We start from the raw sequence: 22606 nt of genomic DNA on the forward strand, positions 1-22606 counted from the left end.
CCCTTAGCATCCTCTGACCTAGCTGACCTTTCCTTCCTGCCAACTTTTGAGTTGGTTTCCACAATAACTAGAAAACACATCCTCTTGGGTTTTCTCTCACTTCTGGCTGCCGCTTCTCAACCCTATTGTCTGCCTCTCCTTTACCTGTAGATGTTGGAGTTTCTGGAAGTCTGCAGCCTAAGCCCCTTCTTTTTCTCAAACTACATTCTCTTCCTATCTTTTCCTGTAATGGAGCTCTCATCCACTATTTTAGCTTCGATTGTGATCTCTATACTAATGGCTTCTCCACTTATGCCTTTAACCCTGACTCTACCTCTGACCTTCACAACCACATAGCCACTTGCCCACTTTGGATTTCCGCTTAAATGTATCACAGGGATATCAAACCTGATGTGTTTCGAACTGAACTCTTCACCCCCCTCCACAAATCTGCTGTTCCTCCCCTAGTGTTTCCTAATCATTCATGGCTCCGTCATCCACACAATTGCTCAAGTCCATTTCCAGCATGCTTCTTTTAATACTTTCCTCTTCCTCATTCCCTTCTTTCCATCCATCACTGAGACCTGTGCACTCTACGTCTCAGTTCCACCTCCTTAGCTTCATTGCTATCATATCACCCGGGTCTCTGTCACCATCTTCTCCCTTCTAGACTTCAGCTATAGCCTCCTCCCTGGTCTCCCCACACCCGTGCTGGCTCCTTCCAGTCCATTTTTTGCACAGCTCCAGAGAGAGGTTTTAAAACCTCAATCTCATCCTGCCCTGGCTCTGCTTAACAGCCTTCCAGAGGCTTCCAGCTGTTCATAGTTAAGGTCCAAAGACCTACCAATCTGGTTAGTCTTGGCCCCCGACCCACCTTTTCAGGCTCATTTCAGCCACTTGCCCCTCCAGCCACATGGAATCTTCCTGGTTCCCCAAACAGGTCAAGCTGTCTGTTTTCTCAGGAACTCTGAATAAATAGATCCTTCTGCTGTGAATTTTTTTTTAACCCTTCTCTGATTAGCCTCCCCTCACCCCTCCGGTTACATTATCCCAAGATACCTTGGTCTGTTCCTCCACTTCACCCTCTATTGTTTTTCCTCTCTTGTGGGACTGTTAAGCCCCGGGACGGCAGGCACCATGGCTGCCCTGCTCACTGCTCTGCCACCACTGCCCACCTACGCCTGGCACTGACTGATAGGGCAAAAATGGAGTACCTAGTGGCCTCACCACCCAACCCCAGGGCAGCTGTATAGCTGCCCAGCATTTGGGACTGTCTTCTCTTAGTGCTGAGATCCAATAGCAGCAAATCCTTCAGTGGTTCTTAAAGCTAGAGTCCTACTCTTTGGAGGAGAGGATGACAAAGTTTACCCAAATTATCCCCTTGACCTTTTCCACTGGGGCCATACAGGAGCTCCCTGGATGTTGGAGAGCTTGCTTTATGGCTCTGTCTAAAGCTAAGGTGTCTTCTGGCGATGTGCTGCATCCCTGCCCCGTTCTTCTAAGGAAATGCTCTTTTTAAGACTGGCCTTTCCCCACCGACCATTGTTCTTTTCTGTTTTCATTCCACAGTGTGCCTAAGTGAAATGCTGAGAACGTAGGTTGAGAGCCCCAAATAGGGCAGTGGGAAGAAGGGAATAGAAAGGCTGACCTGCTCCCAGGAGACTCAGAGTCGCCAAAGAGAATGTAATTAGGGATCTTAACAATGGCCTAGGCCTTATGGGAGACAAATTGGTTGAGGTGGCCCTCAGGGAGTGAGGAGCTCCCAGGGGACAAAAACTGCAGGAGCCCTGAGCAGAGAAGCAACTGGAGGCGCCCCCTCTGACTCACAGAGCAACAGCCTAGAGTGTTCCTAGAAGAGGCGATTTCTTCGGCGCACGTGTGCTGGGGACTGTGTGCGCTGGGGACTGTGTCTGTGTGTGCGTGTGTGTTTGTGTGAGTGAACATCTGCCCTTGTCCTGTAGGGCTGGGCGGACCAGGAACCGCCCCGCAGAGGAAGAGATTTAGTAGTCTCGGCCACGGCTGTCTTCAGAACCGACCTTTCCTGCTCTGTGCAACAAGACACACCTCTCCGAGGAAGGAGGCGGACATCATTACTACTGCCCTATTAAAACACACACACACACACACACACACACACACACACACACACACACAACAACCGTGTAATTACTCTCCGCAGGAAAGGCGCACAACAGGATGGGCCCGAGCTGAACTCGGGATAAGCCATCCCTGTAAAGATTAGGAAAAGTAACCTCCCCGCCATGCACCCGCCTCCGGCCAGGGCCTCTCCCAGATGGTCGGGCTGGGTCGCCAGACCACCTCCTAGGGTGGGAGGGTGGGCGCGGGCGTCTCCCAGCAGCGCGGGTTCCCTGTTCCTTCTCCTACCCTCCTTCCAGCTCTCGCTGGGTCTGTCTCCCACGCCTCAGGTGTTTGCTGGGGCTGGGCCACAAGCCCTTCCCTTTTTGGCCTGCACCTGGGGTAACCTCCAGTCCCGAGCGCCCCGCCAGACCCTGCTGCAGCGAGTGCGCACAGAGCGGTGCGAACCGACCCGCGCGGGTCTCCCCTGGCTGCGTGCGCCCCGCCACTGCCCGAACGCAGGGCCGGGCTCCGGCTGCGCGCCACGCCCCCGGCTTCACACGGCGCGCGAGCTCCTCGTAGGGTGGCTGTGAACTTGGAGCCGAGCGGCTCGAGGCTTCTGCCCGGGATGCGGCGGCAGCTGCTTCCTGGTTTGAAGCTTGCCGAGTGGGGGAGAGCGTGAGCCCGCGGAGGCGGGGGCAGGAGCCAGAGCCGGAGCGGGCGGAGGCGGGGGCAGGAGACGCTGGAGGCTCGAGCTAACCGGACGGGTCGCTCCGGCTCTCCCGGGAGAGGCGCTTCCTGGCCCTGAAGAAGGGGCGAGTCCCGTGCGAGCCCCCGGGAGGCGCCGCGCGCTCGAGAGGGACGGTCGGGCGACCCCGGCCCGCTGAGGGCTTGGCGCCCGGCTCCCCTCCTTTCCACCTCGCGAGGGAGGGAGGGAGGGAAGGAGGGGAGGGAAGGTCCGGCGGAGGCGGCAGAATGGCCTGTCGAGGGGAGCTTGGGTGCTGCTTTTCCCGGGAGCTGCCTCCACTCCTGCGGCCGCCGCGAGGGCTGGCCTGAGCGAGGGCTCCCCGCTCTCCGGCTGCGAGACCGCGCGGTCCCCGGGGCGGGACAGCGGCGTCGGCATGTCGTCCGGCACCATGAAGTTCAATGGCTACTTGAGGGTCCGCATTGGCGAGGCCGTGGGGCTGCAGCCCACCCGCTGGTCCCTGCGCCACTCGCTCTTCAAGAAGGGCTATCAGCTGCTGGACCCCTACCTGACGGTGAGCGTGGACCAGGTCCGCGTGGGCCAGACCAGCACCAAGCAGAAGACCAACAAGCCCACGTACAATGAGGAGTTCTGCGCCAACGTCACCGACGGTGGCCACCTGGAGCTGGCCGTCTTCCACGAGACGCCCCTCGGCTACGACCACTTTGTGGCCAACTGCACCCTGCAATTCCAGGAGCTGCTGCGCACGGCCAGCGCCTCGGACACCTTCGAGGGCTGGGTGAGTACCTGTAGCCCTCCCCTTGGTGTCCACTCCGCACCTTTCCCTTACTTCATTTTACAAAACTTGCCCGGGACCCGCTTTCCCATCTTCCCAGGCTCCGCGGCTCAGGGAATTCCCTCCACTTTTGGTCCACGTCCAAGTGGCCCGTGGCACTGGTGATGCGACCGCGGTGGGTGTGTGAGGGCACAGTTGTGCCTCTAAGAAGCTATCCTGGATACGGTTCCTCTTTGGGATGGCAGCTTGGGCTAACGGGAAGTCGGGGGAAGGGGCGATCACCCCCTCCGCCCAGACTTTGAGTAAGTCGCCCCAACTCTGCACGCGGGTAGTACAGGAAAGGCAAGGAAGGTGTGTTAGGAAAGTGACTTGATTTGGGTAAAGCTCTTTAAGCGTTTCTTAAGCGAAAGCCATGCATTCTCGCAGGTATTATTCATAATGTTTATGGATACGTGTTGGTTCAGCCGCTCAGACGTGCACACGTGTTTCAGCATGCACATCCATTACATCCCAGAGGTAAATAACCTACACTGGCAGGGATCGGAGTGCCTGGGTCTGCAGTTGGCAAAGTTTTGTTAAGCAGTTTTTCAAGGAGATGAGATGAGGTTTACATGTGTTTGCAGGTAACTTCAGTTCAGTTTCAGCCCCAGAGGTCTGATTCCTGCAGTTAGTGTTTCTACTGTTACTGGTCTTGAGAGTTTCCAGGGCTCCTCAGCAGTTTGTGAACCACCCCGGGTTTCTCACCTCACCTGCTTGTATTTCTGTGTATTGACAAGTAGTTACCCGCAACTTCCTACTTGCCTGTGCTTTTCACATAGTTCCCACGAGGCAAAATGTCTGCTGCAAATAAATTAAAATGTCTAGAGCACTCTACACAGTGCTAAAATGCTTTTGCTTCTTAATCTTCATACTGCCTTTGTGATACAGGTGTTATCCTTTCCACATGTATGTGATGAAATGATAATTAGAATGAAGTGGTCTGGTTTGGCTAAATAAGTCCTTTGAAGACTCTCAGGAGTTTAATGATTTGAATTCTGGAGGATGTCAGTTTTGAGGCCAGAATGTGAATCAGTTTTGAAAACCCTGTTTGAAATTAACAAGTGGGAGAATCAGATGGATAAGAAGAAAAACTCATTTAGATATTTATTTTACACTTTGAGGAATTGATACTTTTATCATATATTTTGTAAAATTACAGCTAGATTGTGGAGTAGTCTCTTAAATAGGAGAAAAAACCATAACAACTGTTTAACTGTAACGTCAAATTATATTGAGTTAATTTCCCTTCAGCTGAATTTACTTTGTGGAATTTAAAAGTGGACTGGAGAGGAACGGCCAAAATAGAGATTGACATTTTATTTTGTGAATTTCTGAATAGGAAGTAGAGGTCAGTCTAGGAATCTGAATGGAATTATTAAATTAGTATCCGGTTAGGAGTTAGGTTTGGCAAAGTGCTAAAGAACCGGGTTCTGAAATATATGGTGCAGACTGACCGATGGCCATTAGAAGCATGTTTTCCAAGAGAGATCCTAGTCTGGTTTACTTTACTCGTAATCCGCACACTTGAATCACCTGGGGGACTTTTAAAAATCCCTACTTTTAAAGACTCTAGATAAGACTTTCTGGCTGTGGACACCAGCATCAGTACTTTTCGGCTCTCCAGGTGATCCCAATGTGCAGTCAAGTTTGAGAACCTGTAGCCTAAATGAAGACCACAAGGTAAGGGCTGGAAGAAGCATAAATATAGGAAGATTCAGATCACTTGAAAAAGCGGGGGTGCCTATTTAGATCTGCCTATTTTCCCACTGGCTGTAGATTTAAATGTAAATTAAATTTACATATCTTAATTGTCTGAATTAATTACATTTAGGTGTTTAATGTAACCTGCTAGTGGTGTTCTGAAAAATACGAGTGTTTGGAGGATACATCGGCATTTAAATGACCTTGAAATTGGTGATTTGTCAGACACTCATTCAGTGAGGAGGCAGAGTTTTTAAAATTCTTGGTATTTTGAAACTGTGGTGATAGGGTAGATAAAATAGGCAGCGAGTTTCCTTTTTAAAAACATTTTTGTTAAGAAAATAATTTTGTTAAAATATTTGGAATGCTTGTTTTTTAAATGATCCTCTGTAGGTCTAAAGTGGTTTTGAAATTTAGAATTACAGAAGTACTTATTTGTCCTTAGCATATTAGATTGAAATGCGTAGTTTATTCAGAAAGCTATAAATGGAATAATTTACTCCACGATAAGTTTATTTTTTGCAACTGAAATTATAGATTGCTAAACAATGAAAATAAACTATCCGTTTAATTCTTCCTGGATCAGAAGAGACAAAAACAGAAGATACCTTTATTATTAGAATAAAACAAAATTGTTATGCTTTTTTGCTTAACATATTTTCTAAGTATTAAGAAGACAGTCTTTGACATTGATTTTGTACTAGTTTCATTGATATTACCTTTTAAGCTTGATGAGAGAAAGAGATCTATTTTATGCAGTTATATTACTAGTACCGAGGAGGGCACGGCAACCCATTCCAGTGTTCTTGCCTGGAGAATCCCATTGGACAGGGGAGCCTCACGGGCTACAGTCCCTAGGGTTGCACACGACTGAAGGGACTTAGCACACATGCACACATTCCTAGTACCAGGCACAGTGCCTGCCGTGGATTAGGCAATCAACCATTTCTTTCCTAACTATATTTATTTCATTTAATTTGCATTATATCCAAGGAGGTAGTGAGATATGACAGCTAAAGAAGTTCTTAAATGGAAATACAGTGTTACACTCTTCAATTAGAAAAGATTTCAAAGACCTGAGTTTCTGCCTGAAACCAGGAAAGTAAGAACCAGTCAAATCCTAGGTAAGCAGAAAGAAGGAAATGTAAAGATAGCAGAAATCAGTGAAGTAGAAAACGGAAACAGTAGAGAAAAATCAATGAAACAAAAACGTTGGTTCTCTGGAAAAACACACACACAATAAAATTGATAAATCTCAAGCCAGAATGATCAAGAAAAAAGATGATACAAATTACCAATGTTAGAAATGAGAAAACATCACTATAGATCCTATGGACATTTAAAAAAATGAGAGAATATTGTGAACAACTTTTTGCCAGTAAATTCCACAATTTAGATGAACAAATTCCTTGAAAGATACAGATGACCAAAACTCATTCAAACAACTAGCTTTCTGTCCATTAAGGCAGTTGAATTTGTAGTTAAAAAGCCTTCCACAGTACAAACTTGAGGTCCCAGATGGCTTAACTGGTGAGTTCTATCATACATTTAAGGAAGAAACATTGGCAATTACACAAACTGTTCCAGAAAACAGAAGAAAAAGAAACACATCCTGGTGCATTTCATGAGGCCAACATTACCTTTATATTAAAACTTGATGGATGCTTTCCAAATAAATAGAACTATATACCAATGCCCCTTCTGAGTGTAGATATTAAAAAATCTTAAATTTTAGGAAATCACACCCAGCAATATAGCAAATGATCAAATGAGGTTATAACCAGGACTGCAAGGTTCAAGGTTGACTAAACATTTAAAATCAATCAGTGCAACTCTTCAAATGAACAGATAGTTTAATAACAGAAAAAAAGATTCATATGATCAGGTCAATAGATAAAGAACTTGACAAAATTCAATATCCATTCATGATAAAAACTCTCAACAAATTAGTAGTAGAAGGGTACTTTTCAACCAGATGAAGGACAGCTGTGAAAAACCCACAAGTAACATGTTGATGGTGAAAAACTGAATGATATTCCCCTAAGATCAAGAGTGGCAAGGATAGCTACCCTTACCACTTCTGTTCAACAGTATAATGGAGGTCGCAGTCAATGCAATAGGCAATTAATAAAGTACAAGAAAACAAAGAAGTTAAAATGTCTATAGAAAATTCTAAGACACCTACAAAAGGGTTACTAGAACCAACAGGCTAGGTTTAGCTAGATTTCAGGATCCAAACCAATCTACAAGTTACTTGTTTCTTCATACTCTCAGTGGACAACTGAAAACTGAAACAGAAAAATACCATTTAAAAGAGCATCAAAATATGAAATTGAATAAATCTAATAAAACATGCAAGACTTGGTCACTGAAAAATGAGAAACCATTGCTGAAATAAGTTAAAGATCTAAATAAATGGAGAGAAATACATAAATGGGAAGATTCAATATTCTTAAGACCTCAAATCTTCCCAAATTGTTCAATAGGTTTAATGCATTTCTAGTCAAAATATCATCAGGCTTCTTTGTTGTAAAAATTAACAAACTGATTCTAAGGTTTATATGAACATGTGAAGGACCCAGACTTATCTGAGAATAATTTTGAAAAAGGATGAGTCGGAGGACTTAAAGTATCTGATTTCAAGACTTACTACAACACTACCGTAATCAAGGTAATGTGGTATTAAAGAGAGTCAGATCAGTGGAATACAAGAGAGTCTAGAAATAGATTCTTACATATATGATCAGTTGACTTTCTTTTGACAAAGGTGTCAAGGCAGTTCCATTGTGGAAATGATAATTTTCTCAACAAGTGCTACTTGAACAACTGAATAGCTATATGCAGAAACTTGTGCATTGACTTTAATCTTACATTATACACAAAAATTAACTGAAAATGGATCATAGACCTAAAAGTAGGATTTTGGCTGTAAAATTTTTATAAGAAAACATAGACAAAAATCTTAGTGACCTTGGTCAGCTCAAGTATTTTTCAGATAGGACCCAAAAAGCAAGTACTATAGAGAAATCAAATCAGTCTATTTAAATTAACTATTGCTTTTCAGAAGATTCTTAAGAAGAAGACACAATCCACTGTGAGAAATTATTTGTAACATGTATATCACACAGGGGACTTTTAACAGGAGTTTATAAAATGACAATGAGAAAAATACTCAGTTTAAAAATGGGACGCAATGAGAAATGTATTCAAATTAAAAATCTTCGTGGAAAATAGCACAGTAAAAGATTAGTTAAGGAAAAATAAATTAAGACCAAAACCCATGGGAAAGGCTAAAATTAAAGAGACTGATCATACCCAGTGTGAGTGAGCACGTAGAGTAACTGGAACTGTCATATACTACTGTGAGGGATGTAAAACGATAGGCACGTTGGAAAACACTTTTGACACTTTCTTAGCGTTAGGAATGTGCTTACTGTGGGACCTAGCTACTCTTAAGAGAAATGAAACCATTTATACAGAGACTTGTACATAAATATTTTTAGCTGCTTTATTTGTTACATAGCCCCCAAAGTGGAAAATGTCAGTCAACAGGTGAATATTTAAGCAAATTATGTTATCTATACAATGGAATACTACCCAGTAATAAAATGTAGTGAACTACTGATGCATGCAACAAAATGAATGAATCTCAAAATATGTACTTTATGTCCTGAAAGAAGCCAGACAAAGAGAGTACATGGTGGATGTTTTCATTTATGTAAAATTATAGAAAAATGTAATTTGCAGTGATAGGAAGCAGAGCAGTGGTTGCCTGGGACCAGGGGAATGAAAGTGATGGAGGGATGGATTACAAAGAAGGCATAAGGAAACTTTTGAGGGAAATGAACATATTCATTATTTTGATTGTGATGGTTTCCAAGTTGTATACTTACGTCTAAGTGCTTCAGATAGTTCGCTGTTAAGTATGTGCATGTGGACAAGTATACCCAATAAAGCTGTAGGGAAAAAACAAGATTTATTATCCTTATTTTTCCAAAGAAGATGTTAAGTAAGTAAAATGCCTGAATTAGATTTGAGCCAAGGCTGACTCTTGAAAACTACATTGTCTCTTTAGTGTAAAAAAAAAATCAGAGTAGAAGCATTAAAAAAAAAAAAAAAAAAACAAAGTAATTCAATATAGTTTCTAACTTTAGGACAGTCTCATTTTCTAAATTATCACTGTCAGCTTTTTTTCTGTTCCATCTCGAACTGGTTTATTTTGTATAATTTTTTGGACTTGTGATACCTGAAAATTTGTCCAAATTAAAACTTTATTTCCTTCTTTCACTTGTTTGCTTGTTATTTGCTAACTTTCCACATGGGGACCAGCACCTAATATACTTATTGCAGAACATGGGGACATGGGAGGAGGCAAGAGGAGCTGGAGGCTGCGTCATGGAAAGACCTTGGCATCCCCTCAGGAAGGAAGGACCTGCTTGGCAGGATCCCAAGCTGTTTTCCTGGTTCAACCCTCCTGAAGACATTCTGTTCCCTCCAGCACTGGGAGAGTTGCTTTCTCTCAATTTCTCACTCAGGGTACCTGTCTGGTAGTCTTGTCAGGGGAAACAGCCAGGTTACCACTGGGCAATCACTGATTATCTTTGCCCTTGATTTGAAGATCCAGGTGCATGGATTTAGAGCATCAGATTGAATCTTCTAGATTCATTATCTGTTGGTTCATTCTCTTTTGTATTTTGTAGTTTTTCATTCTCACGATTGTTTTTCTTTGGAGTCAGTTGGGGGTGGAGTGTTTAGGAGGAAACCATTTTAGCGTGTATCGGGAAGTTTATCCCAGTATATGTGAATTGTATTATTTATATTGTGTCTTCAGTTTCATGATAAGAATTTTGCTGCAGTGGGGCTGGCTGTTTCTCATCATGGTTAAGTTGTGGTTCAAATGTTTCGGGAATTTTCCAGACCACATTATCTATTACCCTTCAATGCACTCAACCCTCTCAGATCGTTGTTAATCTGTTTTATTATACCCTTCTCTTTTGGGCGATAAGCACCCTGAGTTCAGGGATCCCTGTCTCTCTTATTCACTGGTCTAAGTCCAGCATCTTCAGCAGTGTCAGGTGTATGATAGATACTAAATATTTGTCAAAATGTGTTTTTGGAGCAAGTAGAATGTAAGTACTTTGGAAAGATTTTTACTTAAACATTCATCTTTTAAAAAAGAAATAAGTGAAAGTAATTGAGGAGTGACCAGTTATTCCAATGATCAGTGTTCTATTTAAAAAATTAATTAATTGCACATCAACTTGTGCTTTAAAGACTGGATCAGATTTTTGTCCTTTGTATATGATACTAAATTGAAAATTGCATTTGGAAAATTACTGGCTTTTGCTCATTTTAAAAGACTGATCACCAAACCTGTTAATATGATGTAACTTTGTTCACTGGTAATTTGTGGGCCTGACATGTTAAATTTGGTCATACTTCAACAGTGGAGAGCTAATGAGGTTGGTGGGCAGAGTGAATCATTGTATCTTATGTAATTCTTAGTACAGTTTTGGTATTTAGCAAGAGTTTAGAATGGTGACTGTGATAGTAAAAGTGCAGTAATTTTTACGAGGTGGGTAGTATTTACGTAGAATCAGAGAGATGCCTTGGATTCTTTGTAGTCTTTCTTCTATTTTGCAAAACAGTTGGCTAGGTCTGGTACTCCATTTATGTTGGCTGCTGGCCCCATTTTGTTAGAATATGATAAAAATTAGGCCTGAAACTCAGTGCCTGATCACTTTCTTTCCACTTTTATCACTGCTGTATTCAAAATTATCTTTCTCAATTGCCAAGCTGATAATCATTCCTTTACTTAAAACCTTTCAGTGGTTCCCCACTGCCCTTAGATAAAGCACAACTCTTTAAAATGGTATAGAATGTTCTCCATGAGCTGGGCTCTGATTTCCTTTTCAGCCTTATGGCTCACCTCTCCCCAACCCACACGTTCATGCTCCAGCCACAATGAGCAGCTTTCGGTTCCTCAAGAGCCATCATGCTAATTCCTGCTTGTGCTTCATGTCTCACTGGAGACATCACTTGACCCAGGAAACTTTCCCTGACGTGCCAAGTCTGGGGTTGGCTCTCCTCTGCCTTAGTGTTCCCTCAGCATCCTAAGATCTCTGTTGTCCCCTTCCACTCTCTCCTGAAAGGACAGATGTATGAATTGATTGGGCTCTCATGGAAGTGTATTGATCAGAGGAGTTCAGGGCTTAACAGTGTGGGCTGTTGACTGAGGTTCATCCCCTCTGCCCCTGGGGTAGCTGCTAACAGACTATTACATGTTTCTCTATGAAATGCCAAGCCCTGAATGAGGAGCCTTCCTCCATCATTGAGCATGTCCTATGTACCGGGCACGATGCTCTGCCCTGGAGAGGCCAGTGGGCAAGACAGACATGGCCCTTTTCTTCATAGACCTCATAATTCCATGGGAGAGAGAGATTGGGGAAGACCACTAGGAAATGACAGGACAGAAGTAAGGACTATGATGCTGGTGAGTGCCAACTTTGGGGAGACCAGAAACAGTTTCCTGGAGAAAAAACAGCTAATTTTTAAGGCTTCAACATAGATAATATGGCCGCAGGTCTACTTCAGTTAAAGGATTTGGAAAAACCATCCCTCAAAAGAAGAAAAGGAACTTCTGACTTGATAATATTTTCCCCGAGAGACATCACAGATCCTTTTGGAAGATAAATGTTCCTGATCCCTAGAAAGCTTTCCATCTTCTGAAAGTTTGGAGGGAACTAAATTTCAATGTCTGTGAACAGATGACCTGAAAGAACATTTAACTCCCCAAGAAAGAAAACAGTAACACCTTTTTTTGAACCATCAAACATCCCAAGTTTTGTGCAGATCAGAAAAGAACCATAGATGTTGAACTAGGGAAGGTCATCTTGTTCGGAACAGTAACAAAAAGCCTGACAGCTCTTAGGCCCATGGGTGCCCTGCAGATGTATTCATTTGGCAGAGATGTTTTTAATATTGACTCTGAAGACATTTCGTTCTGTGGGGTTTGCTGCAGACCTCACCACTCCCTAATATTCAGTCCCCTATTAGCTGCTTGATCCTGGGAGGTTTTTGAGTTTTTGAATCTGCGATAGCTCAAGAATTGGTTTTCAGAGTGTGGGAACTGAATCTCTAGCTGAAGCATTACTGTTTCCTTAGCTCATGTGATATGTGACAGACACACACTTATATACTAACACACTAGCATCTACATAGATATGAAGGTATACTTAATTCAAATATATTTAGATATGTAGTCATTTATTAAATATATTAGGTATTTGCTTACTTAGATATTTATTTACCTATTAATAAGTTTCCTAAAATTTTAGTGGAAGCTGGCTTATTAGTAAATATATGGGAAGTTAACTTTAGCTGCAAATTAGTTTGGTATTAACTACCCAGTTTAAAAAGAAACTCTTTGTATTTCATTGTACAACCTATAGCAGTATCTAAGTACTGTGCTATGAGAGTCAGGAGAGCCGGGGTCAAGGTTTGGCTTTGCCATCTGTCAGCTGTGACCTCAGGCAAGCCTCTGTGTAATAGGCTCTCAGCTCCCTGGTTTCTAGCAGGAGGGGATTGCACTAGAGTCTCTCTAGGGACCCTTCCATCTCTAAAGCTGCTGCCTCCATATGTTAGGCAATTACATCATTTCTTTGCTTTTGGAGTAATTGGTTTGGTTTTAAGCAGTCAAAATGACTTATGTCTTATCAAAGTTAGTAACTCCTAAGAATTAAATTGGTCCAAATCTAAATGACTCAGGCTTGGAGAGGATTTAGCTCGTGTCTAAATGACTTTTAGCATTGGTAGTGATGTTGGTGTTATTTCCTTGGCTTAGAATCAACCTTAAGGAATTACAGTGGGTTCTCATTTTAAGCCATGCAGTTGTACCTCTTGATTTATACTAATGGGCTCCTCGTTCTATGGGACTGGTAAGTTATGTCCCTGTTTTCTTGCATCAGAGAGAGACTGAGAATCCCACCCTTTGAGCTTTTACTAAAAGCCATTCTCACTAGCATGGTAATTAATGCTTTGTTGTCATGGGATGTCTGTAACCACCAGTCTATATATCCACCCTACGTGATGACAAGTCCTATAAATCACTTGTACGATAGGCATTTTAATTAGATGGTAGAATGGGCCTAAGGGTATTGGCTATTGTAGTGTTTAAGTACTATACTGGAGAATTTTATGAGATGGGAAATTTTTGTTGAGAATCATGGCCATATATAGAGAGATTTATCAAGATTATTATGTTAGTGTGTTTCTGTAGCACCAGTACATTAGAGCAGTGATTGTCAAAGCATCTAGGATATTTTAATAGAACAACTATACCAACAGTGCTTTAATTATGTGCTGCCTTCTGGCAAGTTCGTTTGATTTTTACATAAGTTTCACCCTGACACAACTTTGACCTTACAGGGGGAGAAATGCTTAAAAGGTAACCAAAGGTGTTTAGTTTGCTCTATGGCTAAAAAAAAAAGTTAAATTTGCCAGAGGATAGGACCAGGGCCAACATGAGCCCCTCATAATTACCTTAATGAAATAAGTCATATGGGGCCAGTGTGAGCATGTTCTCAATGTAGTGCTTGTTCTCCAAGTACTTAAACCAGCACCACAAAGCTGAATTTTTATTTGCAAGTCATATATATCTCTTGCACTTACTTGGCGCTATTTCTGCATCTGTCTCCTAACACTTACATTTGATGTGCCTCTGTCCTCACCCTGGGCTTTAATGTTCTTGTCTGTGATGGCAGGGGCTGGGCAACCTGTGCTCTGTGGCCCCTTCCAGTATCAGAGTTATGTGGCTCTGATCATTGTTCCATTAGGCAATGCAATTTCTGCTCCCTTCTGAAATATCTTCTGGAGATTGTTCTGCTGGTATTGATTTGTTCTAGGCTCTGAAATTATTTTTGGAAGAGCACACAAAAGCTGTATTAACAGCATTTCCTAAACAAAATGCATTTATTAATTTTTGAGCTGTGGATCTCTTAAGTGCTTTATTATATATTACTCTTGGTTTATCACAGTACGGAAGAGTTCAGAATGGGTTTTTAGTAGATGGAGTGCTTCTGAAACCGTGTTTGAACCCTGGACCATTTTAGTGATGATAAAAGCTATGGATCCTGTTTCTAGAAAAATGCACATATGTGCATATTGACAACATGCTGGGAACAGTGTCATCAGTTTCGTGGCACCCAGAAGCCTGACTGTGGACACCTGGCTTCAGGTGTTAAAAGGTGTCAAAAATGAGGTTTTTATTAATTTCTAATTCCTAGGGTATGTACTTAAAATGTGTTCTCACTTCTGTCTCCCGGTGAAATATACTAAATGATGACCCATTTTAGGACCTATTTGGTTGTGTTATTTAGATATTTTCAGAAGTCTCTGCTGTTGAAAGGTTTCTTTGAGGTTTGCAATAGATGGAAAGTTAAAAAAAAAAAAAACTGGGACATTATGAATGACCTTGGCTTGATGTCTTTTGTTAAGATAACCCCTTGTAAAAAGAGATAGGATTTATCAGTATACTTAAAATATTTACCCTCTTCTTGAGCTGTACTGGGCCTTATGGTGAACCACTGTGCTAGTCCAAGACAGAACAATGGAATCAGTGGTGCTTGCCTGTTCCTCTTGTCCTGTGATTCCGGGTCTCCTGTGGCCTGGGTCCGTCTTGAAAGTGAAAGTCACTCAGTTATGTCTGACTCTTTGCAACCCCGTGGACTGTAGCCTGCCAGGCTCCTCTGTCCATGGAATTATCCCGGCAAGAATACTGGATTGGGGTGCCGTTCCCTTCTCTAGGGGATCTTCCCTACCCAGGGATCAAACCTAGGTCTCCTACATTGCAGGCAGATTCTTTACTATCTGAGCCACCAGCCCAACAAGATTTTCTGTTCCTGAGTTACAGCTCACCTAGATGACGCCTTGGAAAACAGCCTGATGATCCTAGAAACTGAGCTGAATGGAGATTGCCCAGAGTGTAACCCCCTAGCTAGTCAGAGGTGAAGCTTGGATCTAGCTCTCTGAACTTGATTCTTTCCTGACACCATCCTAACGTGTGGAGGAGGCAGCAGGAAAGCCATTCAATCATTCAGTGATCTATACTGAGTGCCTGCTGGGTGCCCCACTCTGTTCTAGGTGTTATAGTTGGGGCAGAGAACACAACATTCAGAACCTCGGCTCTCACAGGGCTTCTACCCTCTCATGGAGAGACAGACAACAAGCAGGCAAACAGGTAATTACAAGAGTAGCACGTGGTGGTTAGGTACTAAGTAGAGAATTAAAACAGGGTGGTGTGATGGAGTGTGACAAGGTGACTGCTTTACCTAGAGTGGACAGAGGACTCATAGGGTGACAGTTTGGCTGAGACCCAAGTGGCAAGAAGCATCCAGCCATGTGAAGATTATAGAGAGCATCCAGGCAAAGGGGACAGCTCAGGAAAAGGCCCAAAGGCGGCAACAGGCTTGACATGTGGAGGAACAGGCAGAAGGTATGAGAAAGAGGAGAGACTTGGTGTTAGCAGGTGCAGGGTATTATCCCAGCTCTATTCTGTCTCCTGGAAAATGGTGTTCAAGTTAGCTACCACAGAAGACTGGTAGCACAAAATCGGCCCCCAAGACATGGTAGCTTTGGCTGCTTTTAATCTCCCAAGGAAATTCATATTTTGACAAGGACCTTCTGAAAATAATCATATTGGCCAAGGAAAGACATTCGGATGGTTTCACTTTAGACAATGAAGGTGGTGATGTGGGCGCTTCCTGAGGAATGGGGGAGGTTGTAGTTTTGTACGTGTGCGTGCCTATTCACTCGTGTCTGACTCTTTGCAGCCCCGTGGGCTGTCGCCTGCAAGGCTCCTCTGTCCATGGAATTTTCCAGGCAAGAATACTAGAGTGGGTTGCGGTTTCCTACTCCAGGGGATTTTCTTGACCCAGGCATTGATCCGGCGTCTCCTGCATTTGCAGCTGGAGTCTTTATCACTGACCCCCCTGGTAGTCTTGTGGGCATCCCTCAAATGACACTGAGGCATCTGCCTGCTTGCGACCTGTCTCAGTGCCGTAAGTTCCAAAAAAAAAAAAGAATAGAGGAAAGGAAACAAAGACATCAAAGTTTAATCCAGGTTCTTGAATTTTTAAATGATATATTTATTTTCTATGGAGTCATAAGTATTAACAGAATGTTTTAATACTTAGATAAGATAATTGTACTGCAGTGATAAAATTGATAGGGCCCCAGATGTTTTACTTTTTTAGGAAACTATAAATGTGTGGAGAATTAATAACCATAGTGCCAGTAATCATAAAATAAAACCTCAAAAATTATAAGTGGGTACAGTTGATTCTTGCTGACTCCTGCAAGCTCATTTACCTGATTGAGTATAATGTGGGGAATTAACTCTGGATAATTTTGTCTATTTTTGAATAATTTTGGATTATGCCTATTTTGGCATCTGCCTGATCACCGGAATATTTCTGACCACCCTTCAATATGTATTTGGTCTCTGTTGAATGTAAAAAGACACATGAGCATTTGCCTAAGCCATATGAATCAGAACGCAGAATCTACAATGACAGAGTCATAGCGCACAAATACAGGCTTTGGGGAATATTTATTGGACAACGACCATAATTAGCAGTGCGTCACAGTGTGATGGTTGAGTGTCAGCCAGATTGGGTTCAACTATTCATTTTGCTTCTTATTAATGAGGTCGCTTAACTTCTGCTAGCCCCAGCTTTCTCCTTGTAACCTACTACCTATCTCATAGGGTTGTGTGACAATGTAGTGAAGACTTATGTAAACTAGTACAGTGCATGACGTATACCACTGCAGAAAAGTCACAGTTACCACCATTCTACCCCAGTACTTAAGTCATGATCCCAACCTTTTCTGAAATTAACTTTCAAAGCAGTAAGATGTTTATTTACACAGAATTTTGAAGTTTTTAATTTTAAGGAATTTATAGGTTAGAATTTAGAATTTTAGAAAGGGTTTTTGAGTAACCTTCTTGGCATGTTTGCTTTTCATTTAGGATTCTGGTGTGTAAATCAGTATAGGATGGTTACTGGTGAAAGAGAAGATGGTTTCCTTATCCTGGGTTTGGGGTTAATTCTGCACATATGTCCATTCTGAAAGATCTCGAAAGGAATCTGGGGGAATTGAAGCTAGAATTACTATAGTTGCAATGTTGGCCAAAGTTAGTTTATGGAAAATCTTGAGTTTGAGTCTGTTGGTTAGCGCATCTGATGCTGAACAGAGAGAAGGTTCTGAGTTAGGGGGAATAACCAGGATGCTGAACAGAGAGAAGGTTCTGAGTTAGGGGGAATAACCAGAAAGAAGTAAAGTTGCAATATTTTAGTTGCAAAAGTCCAATGGAACCGCCTTTCAAAAGCTGAAGTGAGCATGTTTATTGCTGAGAAAAGATGGTAAATAGCCTCTTTGAATAGGCATTAAAAGATGTTTCTTTGACTTAAGTTTGAACATATAATACATATGTTCAACATATAAACATATAATACATTGGATGTGAATTATTCTTTCATGCTTTCAAGGAGGAAAACTACAATTTTATAAGTGCATCATTTGACTTTGTGGATTTCTGGGTGAATCAAGGATGCCAACAATAGTGATTTGGTTTACAGAAAATATGACCATTCCCCCCATACCGATTATCTATAGCTTTATCAGTTGACTCAACACTTGTTTGAGGTCCTAGATCTTTCACAGTGATTTTCAGTTAGATGTGTTCTGTCTGATATGAAAATGTGTACTTTTTCAGAACAAAAGTTTCATTTGCTCCATAGTAAGGCCCAACAGCATTCATGGTGATGTTCGGTGCAGCCTTGGTTTTGGCTGTTCAGAAGCCTTGGTTGGCTCTTAAGCTTCGCAGAGAAGACTTTGTTTCTGAGTCTCCCTGCTGGGCCCCCTTGCCTTCTTGTCATGCACATCCTGTACCTGGGTTGTGGTTGTATTGATTTGCTGGGGCGCTGCTGTTGCAGATGTCTGGGGATGAGTGAGAATGTGTTCGTGGGTGTTGGCCACTGACCTCCTTTCAGCCCAGTTGTACCTCTATCTGTGTGAGCATCCAGCTATCTGTGTGAGCACCAGTGACCCTCAGCGCCCCCCTGGTCCCTGGCAAAGTCCCCTGCATGTGGGAGGGACTCAGGAAACTTATAGACTGAAAAAGCTACTCCTTGTTCTCCTGTCTTGAGTTGGCCTCAGAATTCAAACACTGTCATCCACTTTTGCTAAGAGATTATCTCTTTAAAAATATTCCTATTTCAGATACAGACATAAATACTTTGTATGAGTTTAAGAGCAGCCTCAGGAGTAGTTTAGAGAGAGTGAATATGCCAGTGTGATTTTTATTCCCTTGATTATTTAAATGCATGTAAAAGGTGTGTGAAAGGACTAAGCTGAACCCTAGATTCCCCAGATAAAATGTTAACTTGTGTTTAAGTGATAAGAGGTGGTTTTCAATGTAGGAAAAACTGACTCTGGTATACCAGATGTCAGGACTCTATTAATGGCAGCCTGCCTCTGGTAAGAAAAGGACACCAGTGAGGGGCATAAACTGGATAATGGTTTAACTGTGACCGTGAAGGAATAGTTGCCATTTGGCTATAGTTTTTCCAGTGGTCATGTATGGATGTGAGAGTCGGATGGTGAAGAAAGCTGAGCCCCAAAGAATTGATGCTTTTGAACTGTGGTGTTGGAGAAGACTCTTGAGAGTCCCTTGGACTGCAAGGAGATCCAACCAGTCCATCCTAAAGGAGATCAGTCCTGGGTGTTCATTGGAAGGACTGATGTTGAAGCTGAAACTCCAGTACTTTGGCCACCTCATGTGAAGAGTAGACTCATTGGAAAAGACCCTAATGCTGGGTGGGATTGGGGGCAGGAGGAGAAGGGGATGACAGAGGATGAGATGGTTGGATGGCATCACCGACTCGATGGACATGAGTTTGAGTAAACTCCGGGAGTTGGTGATGGACAGGGAGGCCTGGCGTGCTGCGTTTCATGGGGTCGCAAAGAGTCTGACACTACTGAGCGACTGAACTGAACTGAACTGAAGCTTATTTTTAAAAAACATATCCTATTTCTGGAAAGATAAATAAGTGGCCTGTGAAGTTGCCTAATTAGGAGTCCAGTGTGCATTTTCTTCTCTGAATGAAATTTCTGATGCTCATTGTTGATTCCTTCTGCTATAATTTGGTCCTGTTGGGATTGTGCATGTAGAATTTTGTTTTAAAACAGGAAAAATAATGATTATGAAAAATTGTTCCTGTCAAGATATTAAAGGAGACTTTGCATTAATATCATTTCTATTAGTGTTTTGAAGTCAAATTACCTGCTGACAGTTTTGCTTCAGTGAAGCTTACATTATAAAAGGAAGAAACTGACTGAGAGAATTAAAAGAAAAATAATGAAGTATCCGCAAGCACCGCCCCCAACTCCCTCTCCCCTTACTCTTCACAAGATCCTTGCTTCCTTACTTGTCTTTTGCTTGAGTCATTAGTGGGAAGAGCTGAGATTAGAGTCCTGGTTATACTCAGAGAGAATTTAAGTGTATTTCCTAACACCCTGAGTCTTCTCTGTAGTCAAGGGCCCTAATGTTCCAAGAAAACTGAAGTGCACAGGTGTGAACTTCCTGCTCCCACCTGTGCCATATCCTGCAGGCAGTTTTGGGATGAGGCCCAGTCCTATACCTGCTCTGTTTGGGTCCCCTCTCTGTCTGTCTGGCTCAGGTACTTCACTTCCTGTACCTTCATCCTCTCCCTTCCTCCCAAAACCTTCCCTTTAGAAATGAGCCAGATCTCTAAGCACTCAAGATCCCCAAGCCCCAGAGAATAAGTGACCCAGGCCTGTCTTGGCCTTGCTTGTTTCCCTTTTGAGGTGAGGCTCAGTGTCTCCCCTTCTCATCTCAGCCATCTTCCCAAAGAGCTGACTGCATCTGTCCTCTCCAGCCCATTCATTATTCCCAGTGCAGGCTGCCTTCTGCCTGCATCACTGTGTGAATACCTGCAAATACTCCTGCAAAGCCCAGGAATGACCATGTAGTCATGTCACTTACTTCTGCTGCTTCCTTCTCTTAGCCTTCCTGCTTCTGTGTTTCTCCAGCACCTTCTGGGAATTTTTTGTTTCCTATTGTATCTCTTTCCTCATCCTTTAATCTCCTTTAATATTGGTGTTTCCTGGGGGTTTGTTTTTGTATTGTTGTCTGCTTCACTCCAGATAGTCTCATCTGCTCTCATGGTCTTAATTGTATTGCACATAGGCCAAGAATTTCTAAGACTCTACCTCCCGTCTTTGTCCCTGAACTTGATTAATGCTTCTTGGACTGGGGCAGGCTTAGGGCGAAGGGCTTTATACTCTGTCTCCTTTAGCCTTTTGCAACAGTTTTGAGGGATGAGCAGTTCCATGGTTCCTGCATTTCTTACCTAAGGAAACTGTGGCTTAGAAGGTTCAAGAACAGGCCTAAGATCTCATGTCTAATATGCTTGCTGGACAGAGCTACTTGGGCATCCTTCAGGTGTCTTGAAGTCAACACTGCCCACAACTAAATACCCCATCTTTATCCCTGCCTGCTCCTCCACGCATTTTCCCTGTCAGAATTCATCTCATCATCGTTTGGGCACCCGGGCTTCATTGTGCAGTTTTCTCTCCCCACTTCTTTCCCATTTTTGTCAACTGCCAAGTCCTTCTGAATTGGCTTGCTGTATATTCTTGAGTCAGTTTCTCTTTTCTATCAGCACCACACTTGTTCAGGCCCTTATCACACAGATAAATTGTTTCAGTAGCCTTGGAATTGGTCACCACGAATCTACTCCCTCAAATCTGTCCTCCTCAGAGCTGCCCAGATGAGCTATCTAGAACCCAGCCTTAACCTCTCTCCTGCTAGCAGTCTTTTAAAGGCTTCCCATCGCCTATAAAGTTCAGGCCCCTTGGGAAGATTCCCAGGAGTCTGGCCCTTGTCTCCCTCCCCCACTCCTTCTCCCATCTCTCCTTGTCTCCCAGTTCATGATCTAGATACAGATAAGCTTATTAGGCTTTCTTGCATCTATTCATGACTAATTATCTTCGTTTTCAGTACATATTGGGAGAGGAGAGCAGGTATTCCTTTGTAGTTTGGATAGAAGACTTGTTATGTAACACTGGAGGAGACAGGGGTGAAGGAGGTCACGTAGCAAAAATGTGTCACTGTCTACGTAACCATACACACACCCACAGACAGGCCAGGGCATGAAGATCAACATACCAACACACACGGCATTCCCAGGGCACCTGCTTCAGGTGCTAGGGGTGCACAGTTCAAGGAGTTCACCTTGCAGTGAGGCAGATGGCACAAGCCCATTGTTTCATCATCGGGGAGCTGAGGAGTAGAAATGTGTGCAGGATGTAGGGGATTGTAAAGCTGCTTCAGAGAGGACGTCACGGAGGAGGATGCACCCAAGTTCAGTCTTCATATGAAAGGCAGTATTCATCAGGCTTATGGTGACACAACCTCCTCTCCCATATCTCCCTTGGGGATTTGTATTTTTTCCCTAGAATTTTACCCATGTGGGTCATTTTACACAGGGCTAACACTTCAGTGCCTTTTAAAAGCAAACTGTGTATATATATATATATGAGATAGATAATGTGGACCTCCTGTGTAGCACAGGGAACTATATTCAATATTTTGTAATAACCTGTATGGGGAAAAGATCTGAAAAAGAATATATAGATAAAAATCCATGCCATACTCAGTCAATAGGTTGTGTCCAACTCTTTTGCAACCTTATGGACTGTAGCCCGCCCAGGCTCCTCTGCCCATGGGATTTCTCAGGCAGGAATACTGGAGTGGGTTGCCATGCCGTCCTCCAGGGGAATCTTCCTGACCCAGGGACTGAACTTACATCTCCTGCACTGGCAGGCAGGTTCTTTACCACTGAGCCCCCAGGGAAGCCCCATAGGTAACAGTCATTTTGCCATGTACCTGAAACCAGCACAACATTGTCGATCAACTATACTCAATAAAAAATTTAAAAATTGAAAAAAAAATTTTAAAGGCTAAATTCATTAAAAAATTAAAAAAAATTAATAAAAACAAACTGTGTCTGGTTCAGACCATTGGCAGGAGCTTGCTTCATGAGGGCAAGGGACTATCCTAACCCTGCTGATTCCCAGTGGCTGGTTTTGGTAGGTGCTGAATAAATGGTTGAGTTGGGTGTCTTGAGGGGAGGGGTAAGAAAGGGTTCTCCTCCTTACCCCAGAGGTGGTACAAGTCAGTGTAATGATTGAGGCTTGTGTGGGGTGGGCCTATGGCATCCTGAGCAGAGTGGCCTGTCTGTGCC

At 43.0% G+C, this 22606-nt stretch overlaps 1 protein-coding gene across 3 annotated transcripts in view; it reads left to right on the forward strand.

The window, feature by feature from the left end:
* Positions 1 to 2789: 2789 nt before the first annotated feature.
* The window catches only part of PRKCH (protein kinase C eta), a 365028-nt gene continuing 345211 nt past the window's right edge, over positions 2790 to 22606 (forward strand). For all 3 annotated transcript variants that reach the window (XR_014059378.1, XM_081509759.1, XM_081509758.1), the window contains exon 1: positions 2790 to 3539. Coding sequence is in view for 2 of the 3 variants with exons in the window: in XM_081509759.1 (XP_081365885.1) it covers positions 3177 to 3539 (363 nt within the window). In the remaining variant the exon portion in view is untranslated. The remainder of the gene's footprint in view (positions 3540 to 22606) is intronic.

This window comes from Giraffa tippelskirchi, chromosome 7 (genome assembly GCF_054371585.1).
Source record: "Giraffa tippelskirchi isolate mGirTip1 chromosome 7, T2T-mGirTip1v1.2.pri, whole genome shotgun sequence".
Taxonomy (NCBI): domain Eukaryota; kingdom Metazoa; phylum Chordata; class Mammalia; order Artiodactyla; family Giraffidae; genus Giraffa; species Giraffa tippelskirchi.